Source organism: Mustela erminea, chromosome 18 (assembly GCF_009829155.1).
Source record: "Mustela erminea isolate mMusErm1 chromosome 18, mMusErm1.Pri, whole genome shotgun sequence".
In the NCBI taxonomy this organism is placed as follows: Eukaryota; Metazoa; Chordata; class Mammalia; order Carnivora; family Mustelidae; genus Mustela; species Mustela erminea.
The window spans coordinates 17,131,136-17,140,200 of record NC_045631.1 but is presented as its reverse complement, the minus strand read 5'-3'; the positions used below and the strand labels follow the sequence as shown (position 1 = coordinate 17,140,200).

The window sequence follows — 9,065 nt, the reverse complement described above, 5'->3', positions numbered from 1 at the left end:
ATGTTCCTGTATGTGTCCTGCAAGTGTGAGCTGGTGGACGCTTCTGCCACACGCTCCTGTGTGCTTGGGGTGAGATCTGGCACACCCGCGTGTGTCCTGTGAGAGCGGACAGAACCCCACAGGAGGCTGGCATGAGCGGGAACGTGCGAGTGTGCGTCCTGCTGCTCCCCGCTCGGCTTCTCGGCGGGCCTGCCGGTGTGCACGAGTGGAAGACGCCCGGTGCCCGCGGGTGTGCGCGCGCCGGTGCCAGCGCGAGTGAGTGCGGCGCCGCTCGCTCCGCTCGCTCCGCTCCGCGCCCGCCCGCGCAGCCCGCACACTCACACTGCTTGGTTGCTGCCGGGTGACGCGGGCTGGGCCCGCCCCCCGCCTGCCGGCCCCCGGCACTCACTAGCCGGCCGCCGCCGTGCAGGCAGCAGCCACATCAGGACCGTCCGGGGGCGCCGCCGGCGATGCCCTCAGCCCTCGCCGCGCCCAGCAGGGCCTGCTGAGCCGCACCCCCTCCCACCCCCAACCCCGGGCCGGGGCCGCGCCGGGCCGGGGCCGGGCCGCGCCCGGGTGGGGCCGTGCTGCCTGCATGACCCTCCGGCGGCGCGGGGAGAAGGCGACCATCAGCATCCAGGAGCATATGGCCATCGACGTGTGCCCCGGCCCAATCCGGCCCATCAAGCAAATATCCGACTACTTCCCCCGCTTCCCGCGGGGCCTGCCCCCGGACGCCGGGCCCCGCGCCGCTGCGCCCCCGGACGCCCCCGCGCGCCCCGCCGCGGCCAGCGCGGGCCGCCGAAGCCCGTCCGACGGCGCCCGCGACGACGACGAGGATGTCGACCAGCTCTTCGGAGCCTACGGCGCCAGCCCGGGCCTCAGCCCCGGCCCCAGCCCCGCGCGGCCGCCCGCCAAGCCGCCCGAGGACGAGCCCGACGCCGACGGGTACGAGTCCGACGACTGCAGTAAGTTTCCAACTCGCCGACTTCCCGTCCCCTCCCCCGGCCCGGCCTCTGGCGCGCTCCCCGGACCCCGCGGGTCCTCCGACCCCGTGCGGTCTCCCTTTTCGCCGGTATCCACCCCCGCCTGTAGCGGTCCCTCCCCTGCTCCGTGCGCCCTCCGCGAGCCCTGCAGACCCAGCCCCGATCCTTCCCTGACCCGCACTGGAGAGGTGGGAAGTTTGGGGGCGCCCCCTGAGGGCGTCCCATTTGCGGGGCCCGGTTCTCAGAACCCGCGCCGCGCCCCCTCACGGCCCGCCGGCGGGGAGCTCCGGTGCGGGCGGCGGCTTTTGTTCCCGGGAAGGGCGGAGCTGCGCCCCGGGGAGACACCAGTTGCTGCCTGCCGCGCGGTCCTCCCCGCCCGGGAGCCCGCTGCGGGCCGGCCTCGCAGCGGAGGGGCCGGGCTCGGGCGGGAGGCGGCGGGCGCGGGGGCTGGGACTGGGCCGGCCTCCTGAGTGGGCCCGGCGGCCCGCAGAGCGCAGTGGCTCGGCTGGCGCCCGGGCCGAGCACCGGAGGACCGCGGGGCCGCTTGTCCTTTGGAAAAACCTTGGCGGTTCCTGCTCCCGCGTCCGTGGACCCCGCCGCGGCTCTGTCCCGGGCCGCCGACCTTCGCCCACCTGTTACGCCCGCTTTCCACCTCCAGGAAGGGCCCCCAGCCCGCACCTCCTCCTTCCCGGGCTGAGCCCTGAACCCCGGGGAGGGGGCAGGCGCCAGGGGTCCCCCCTGGCTAAGGCCGGGCAGGGCCAGCGGGCATTCCTCGCCTTTCCGGTCTCTAAGGTGCCTGTCGCGCCGGAACCGGGAGTGGAGGGGAAACCGAGGCCAAAGAGGTTGCCGCCTGGTTCGGAAGGGGTTGGCGCGAGATGGGGGTGGGGCTGGGAGGTAGCGCTGTTCGCTAGGGCTCCTGCCCCGCTGGAGCCCAAGCCGCGTCACTCTCAAATCGGCCACACGGGCCCGGCCCGGGAGGTGGACCTTTCTGGGCAGGGGTCTCTCGCGGGTTTAGCCGAGGGACGCTCGGAGGGGTCCTCCCGCGTGCAGTGCAGCGAGGGTGGCCGCGCCTGGTTTGAGGACTCATGTGGGCCTAGGGCCAGGGGCCTGGAGCAGATCATGTGTCTCTGGAAGCTGAAGGTGGAGATTACCAGCACCACTGGGGGAGGTGGCCTACCTCTCATCGTCCTACCTAGGGAGGCCTGTCCGCCCTCCGCCGAGGGGACTGTCCCTTGTGCGCTTTCTTTGGGTCTGGATCTCCTCACTCTGGCCGGCACCGGGTGTGCTGAGGCCTTGCCCTCCCGGGCCTAGAGGTGAACAGTCCTCTCCCTTCACTTTCCTGCCAGATTTGGGAAATTGGTTCGGGAGAGTTTATGCCCTCAGGGCTGTGCCTGGATCTCTCCCACCACACCCCCTCACCCTGCTCCTAGCACCCTGGGCACATAGCACCCCCTCATCTGCTGTGAATCTGGGCAGGCCCTAACTGGGACCCAAGTCACCCCTTTGGATGCCCTGAACCCAATACCACCTCCGGAAGAAAGCGTAAGGAACTTGCTACCCTTCCAGCATCTTTCCTGCTGGACCAAGAGAGTGAACGGGGCAGGACAGAGCTTCCACAGGAACTCCAGGCGCCCCTCCTGGTGCCACCAAGGGCCCTCTGATGACACACTGTTACATGGTGAGAAATCCTGTCGTTTCTTTGGACTCTCCCTAAACACCCCCCCTCCATCCCCGTAAGAAGGAGGCCCGAAAGTCCCAAACTCAGGCCACTGCCTCATCTCCAGCCCATCAACTCCAGTCCTTCCTTCTCTGAGCACTGTCCCAGCAGCAGAGAGTGGGGCAAAGGGGAACAGGACCGGGGCTCGGGACCCAGGGAGCTCACCCATCCTCACAGGGAACAGACTCACTTGAGCTTGGCAGTGCAGGGCCATGGGGGACACAGCCTTGCCCGCCCAGATGGAGGGCTGGCCACACTCATATCACCAGGCAGTCTGCTGAAAAGAGCTAAGGAGGAGGGTGTGTGGCTGAGCCAGGGCCAGCCTGGGCCCCCTCAACCCCTTCAAGGAGCAGCCCGCCCCAGTCTTGGATCCCATCAACAGCTGAGCAGACTTTGCAGGCACGGGAACACAGAAATCTAGGCTCCTTCCTGTGGTGGGACCAGGTTCTGCCACAGAACCGCTCCCTAGCCCATACCCAGGCCCGGGCCCCCTCTAGGCTCTGACAACCAGATCCCTAGAATTAGCCTAAGTGATTCAAGCCAGATGGTTCCTTACGGCTTTAGCCAGGGTTATGCTATTTGCTGCCCTAATTATTGGATTATCTCTCATCTAACAAAAAGAAATTAGGGCGTTTGCTCTGTTGTCCAAGGCTGAGAATAAAAGACTTTTTCTACTCGACCTTTTCCCCCACCTTCTCTTTAAATCTTGTCCTTAGTTAAGTCACCTCAAGACCCAAGCATCAAATTCACATGTTCCAAACTGATCTAATAGGGGCCAAAGGCAGTCAATGTCAGGGTTAGACGTGTCCTCCCTCCCACTGGTCTACAGTATGGGCTGGCCAAGCTGGACTCCTCTGCCTGCTGTCCCCCAGCCGGGCCCTGGGCCCCACCATCTGCACGTGTCCCTCCCCTGCCCACCGTCTCCCGCCCAGCCTCCCCCTGTGGAAACCCAGGTCCTTCTTCCAAGCTGTAAGGACTAGAATGTTTGGGTTGCAAGTAACAGAAAGTTCCAAGTGTGATAAACCGTGGGGACATTTGGGGTCATGTGACACCCAGATAAGCATAGGCAGTGGCTCGGTGGCATCCTCAAAGGCGATGGCTCTGTCTGCCTCTCCCCTCGGCCATGCTCTGCTCTCCTTAGGGTGTCCTCCCTCCTGGTCCTGGATTCCCGTTTCAGGTCCAGGTGTCACATGAAACCATAAGATCTTCAATTTGACAAGGACAAGTTTCCTTGCCCATATCTCAGTTGAAAAGCAAGGAAAGGAAAGCTCTCCCAGGGGCCGCAGGAGACCTGTCCTTCCCTCCCATTGGCCAGAATGGCATCACATGCCCGTGCGGACACCTGCCTCTGTGTGATTCATGCTGGGTGGGGTCAGGAGTGGTGCTGTTGGAGGCAGGGATGGAGTGGAGGAAGTGTTGTCCCCAAGGCCCTCAGCTGGGAGTGGTTCTCAGTCCCTGCTGGCTTTGCATCCCCTTCCGTGGAGCCCAGACATGTTGCTCTCAGACCATAATTTTAGGTACTCAACATTATAAGACCAGTTGTATGTCAGGCACTATTCGAGATTCACGGATGCCTGAGACTTGGTCTCTGACAAGAGGGAGTTCAGGGAAACCGAGATGAGCAAGTAGCCCAGCGGTGACAACAGGGAGGCAGGAAGCCAAATGGGAAGTGCTATTTTGCAGAGTTTACCCATAGAGAAGGCTCTGCTCTGAGCCTGGGAGAAAGGAGGAAGCAGGCTGGCTGAGTAGAAGGAGGAAAGAGAGGCGCTCCTGGTGGGGGGACTGCTGTGTGCAAGGGTAGAGGTAGAGGAGACAGCCCAGCAGAGGTGCCGTGGTCAAGAGGCTGAAGAAGGGGGGAAAGATCCATGTTGAGACCAGAGTGGTCATATCATAGAGGCCCTTGAATGCTACACCGAGGAGGTTAAACTCAGTCCAGGAGGCAGTGGTGAACCTTTGAATAATTGAAAACAAGAGAATGAATAGACTTCTGAGGGCCCTAAAGTTCTAATTCTCTGCCTCTGAGCTCCAGGGAAGCAGGGACAGATGACTCATTCTTTTTTGTACCCCCTGCAGTGCTTGGTTTGGTGCCTCAGTTTCCCCAACTAGGAAATGGTTTCAACTCAGGCTTGACCAATTTTCTGTGGTTCTTTGCCACAGTTTTTAAAAACTATTTGTGAGGCTGACATTTTTCTTAGGGAGAGAGAGAAAGAAAGGAAGAAAGGAAGGAAGAAAACAACCAGCACCGATTTCCTATTCCCAAGGGTATACGGGTGAGGAAGGTTCAGGTGCAAACCAAGGTCAGAATGATGCTGTCAGTCTCCATCAGCAGAGTAAAGGGGTGTTTGGCCTTAGAGGAACCGACCGGGGCTTGAGCCTGATTTTCTCTGAATTAGCCCCATTAAAGCTCTATAATTATCGACAGGCGGGTGACAACTCTCCAAGGCCCATTAGTGACCAACCCTCATTATTTTTCCAAGGATGTAAACTTTGGCCAGGACACGTGATTTCTGTGGGCGAAGGGCAGGACCCTGTGTCTCACGCAGACAAGCCCCTTTGCCTGCCCTTAGGGGCCTCCTCACCTGCACCACAAGCCCACAACTGCGTATCCAACTCAGAGACCCCTCTAGGATCGCAGTCCAGGCACTGCCCCTCCCCCGCATCCCTGAGAGCAGCTTTGCTTTTCTCTGTTTCTCTGTGGCATCCCCCTAAGATTTCAGTTTTACTAAGTAGCAGACAAAAAAAAAAAAAAAAAATGTTGGAAGCCACTAGGCTTAAGAAAGGAACTGTCAGGATGGAAGTGAAGAGGCCTGGATTCTGTGTCTAGTTCTGCTGGGCCGCCCTGACCAGGTCACCTCCCCTCTCTGAGCCTCATTTCGCTGAATGGGAAATGAAGACATTGGACTGTAAGATCCCTAAGAGAGCTCCACCACCAGCAGAACTCTAAAAATGGTGACCGTGCTTCTATTAATAAACTATTATTTCTTACAAAACCTCCATTAGAGTTTAAAAAAAAAAAAATCACACATTGTGTGAAGGGGCGCTGGGTGCGCTGTTCCTTCCTGGGAATGGATGACGGGTGTCCGTTTCACCGAGCCGCGTCAGCCCTCCTTAAACAGGGATGCCTGCGGCACCAGCAAAAGGGGCTCCTCTCTTCTCCAGGGTCTGAGTTTCCCAGTGGGGAGAAGGTGACCCCCACCATCTGGCTGGCTAGCCTTCTCTGAGAGCGGGAAATGGGCAGGGGTTGGAGGGTGTGTATCTTAACACATGGGCATCACCAAATCCCGAGCCTGTGAACAGCTGGAAGGCAGATTGGTTTGACGGGACTGGCCGTGTGGACTGAACATGCCCTCTTCGCTGATGTCACTGGTGTGGCTGAGGCCAGGGCCCTCCTCTCTGGAGGCGGACGTCTTTAGAGAACAAGCCATGGGTAGGCCTGAACGGAACCGCAGACCGACCGTCACGACAAGCCGACAGCTTTGGAAAATATCGTCTAAGCATGGACCTGGAGAATCTTGGGCCCATGGCTGTGTTCGCTGTGACAGGCATGGGGGGTCCCTTCCGGCACCCCCCACCTGCCCGCCTGCACAGGTGGGAGCCCTGATATAGGCCGCAGAGGGCCAGGTACGGATGGCACCAAAGCACATGGACTCGACTCAGGAAAAGCAACTTGGGCTCTCCTCGAGGCCTATTGACTCAGAGTTTGGGTACAATGCTGGCAAGTATTGGCACCTGGTTGTGTAGAAGCAGTGCCAGGACCTAGCTGCCTCCTTGCTGCCTGCCCTGGATCCCCCAAGGGACTAGAGAGACTGGGGAGCTGCAGTCCTGAGGGTTGCTGGGGGTGGATCAGCCAGTCAGCCCAGCTAGGGCCCCAGGGCTTCTCTCAAGGCCCTCTCACACAACCCTTGTGACATTTTTTTTTTCCCAAAATATTTTATTTCTTTGACAGAGAGAGAGAGTCCGCAAGTAGGCAGAGAGGCAGGCAGAGGGGGAGGAGGAAGCAGGCTCCCTTTCTGAGCAGAGAGCCCAATGCAGGGCTTGATCCCAGGACCCTGAGATCATGACCTGAGCCGAAGGCAGAGGCTTAACCCACTGAGCCACCCAGGTGCCCCAACTTGTGACATTTAACGGGTCAGGGAAACCAAGGCATGGAGCCAAGACTGACGGTTACACAAGGAGGGCAGGAGGACAGAAACCTTTAGCTGAGTGTACGGGGAAGTACAACATTGGACCAGCCACAGGCCAGGCACCCCAGCACCATGCAGGGGCTGAGCCCCCCTCACTGAGCCTCCACTTCTCCTTCCTCTGGAACCTGAGGGGGCTAGTGCTCACTTCCCAGGGCTAGTGGGACTGGGGCACTGGGTGGAGGGCTTGCATGTACTAGGTGCTCTGCTAATGGCAGGCGCTGTGCAGCTGTGGGTGGGTGACCCTCCCCCGCCCACTGGGTGGCCGACGAGTTACCTGAGCCCTCTGTCCGCAGCTGCCCTGGGCACACTGGATTTCAGCCTCCTCTATGACCAGGAGAACAACGCCCTCCACTGCACTATCAGCAAGGCCAAGGTAGGCCCCCGCCGGCCCCCAGGGTCCCCGGGGTCCAGGGCCCTGGGTGGAGGTGAGGGGCTGAGGTCCGAAGGCCTGTTCTCACCACCGGTTCCTGTCCAGGCTCTGTGGCATCTGCTTGTGGGTGCAGGGCAGGGAGGGGATCCTTTTCCAATTCACTGCTCTAAAAAAACCCCTGCTGGATAGACCTTCAGGGAAGGAGTAGAGCAAAAAAGCAGGAAGAGAAAGAGAAGGAAGGCGGAGTAGCAGGGGGCAGAGCTGGGGAGGGGCTGTGGGAAAGGGGCAGGAAGGGGAGCGGTGACAGGTCTGTCCTGGTGGCCAAGTTGGGGGTTGGACTGGTTGCCTCTGGCCTCCTGACATTCCCAGCACCCCAGACTCCTCCAGGCAGGAGAGTCCTCTCCTGTGGGCTCAGGGCCCCAGTCTGGCTCCTGGGTCTCTGGGCCTGAGCGGGAGCATCTCCCCCTTTGGGCTGGTGGGCCTCAGCTCTCTCTTTAGCCATGCTGTTCGCTTCGCCCCCTGCATCCATCCCTCTGGGAGGAAGGTGCCAAAGTTGATGTTCTCGCGCAAGGTAAGGGCCGTAGCGCGGCCTAGTGGGACTCCCAGTAGAGCCATGGAGGGGTCTGGCTCAGGCTCAGAGCAAGGAGCCTCCAGCAGAGCCGCCTGGGCCCAGACCCCACCGTCCATCCCAGCTGTGTGCTTCTGTGCCCCTCAGCACCCTAGCCAGGGCTCTGCCCACCCTGAGGGGCCGGCTGCCTGGTTCTGTGTCCCATGTCCCCACCCGGCCTCGGCCAGCACACCCGGACCACCACTGTGGTAGACAGCGGTGTCTGCTTCAGGCACCCCAGAGGCCCCCACCGGCTGTCCTGGCCCTGCCCTCCCCTCAGGAGCTGCCTGGGCTGTGATGCCAGGGCTCCAGACCTGCCTCTTGGGAAGGAGCTGAGAACTGTGACTCCATGGCAGGGGGGCCAAGGTGGAGGGCAGCCTGCAGGGCCCGGGCAGAGCCCTTTCCCTCCCCTTCCCCCTAGTTTTGTAGAGGTTGTCCAGGCTTGGGAACTGGGAATGGGCATCTGCTGCCAGGCACCATCCCAGACACCAGGCCCCTTCTGTGCTGTGTGCGCTCCCTTCCCTACCCAGGCTCTAGAAGGACTGTGGGGTTGGAAGGGGTGGGGCACACGTGGGTCTCTGTGTGCACATGAGTGTCTTTTGGGGTGTGTCACTCAGGGCCTTGGAGGTGGGGGAGGAGAGAACCCCAAGCCATAGAAGGGCCCTGTTCTCCAGTTCATTCTCTGCTGAGTTCCCGTTTTGCAGGGGTGGGGCTGGTGCAGGCATGGGAGGAACGGCGGCTCTGGCTCTGGATCGGGGATGGGCGGGAAGCAGGGTTGACAGGTAGAGCCCCTTGAGGAACTCTGGGGGAGGCCAGAGGCTGTGCAGCCAGGCCCTTCTTGGCCACTACCCTGCAGGGAAGCAGAGCAGCTCGTTTGCTCGTCTCTAAAACCAGGTTCATCACCCCGCCTGGGTGGTGGCTGCAAGCCCTGTAAGTGCTCAGTCCCAGCCGCCGTCCTGGAGGACTGCCTGGTGGCAGGGGCCCAGCCCCGCCCACACAAACACGGACACCCTAGAGCTCAGGCCCAGAGGGACTGGGACAGTGCTGACCACCCGGCCAGTCCTGGGCACGTCAGGGATAGGTGGTGAGGCTGAGAGGAGGGACTTGAGTCTGGGAGGGCCACCTCCTCGCCATGGGGGCACACGTGGCCATGGAGCCCCAGCAGCTCCCACACAACTCAGAGAGCCCTACACTGATCCTCCACCACCTTTCTGGCATCTTC

At 61.3% G+C, this 9,065-nt stretch overlaps 1 protein-coding gene across 1 annotated transcript in view; it reads left to right on the top strand.

Annotated features, from left to right (window-relative positions):
- The first annotated feature begins 239 nt into the window (after nucleotides 1–239).
- The window catches only part of DOC2B (double C2 domain beta), a 30,493-nt gene continuing 21,667 nt past the window's right edge, over nucleotides 240–9,065 (top strand). The window contains exons 1-2 of the mRNA XM_032319989.1: nucleotides 240–947; nucleotides 7,160–7,239. Of these exons, the coding sequence (XP_032175880.1) occupies nucleotides 575–947; nucleotides 7,160–7,239 (453 nt within the window). The 5' untranslated portion in view covers nucleotides 240–574. The remainder of the gene's footprint in view (nucleotides 948–7,159; nucleotides 7,240–9,065) is intronic.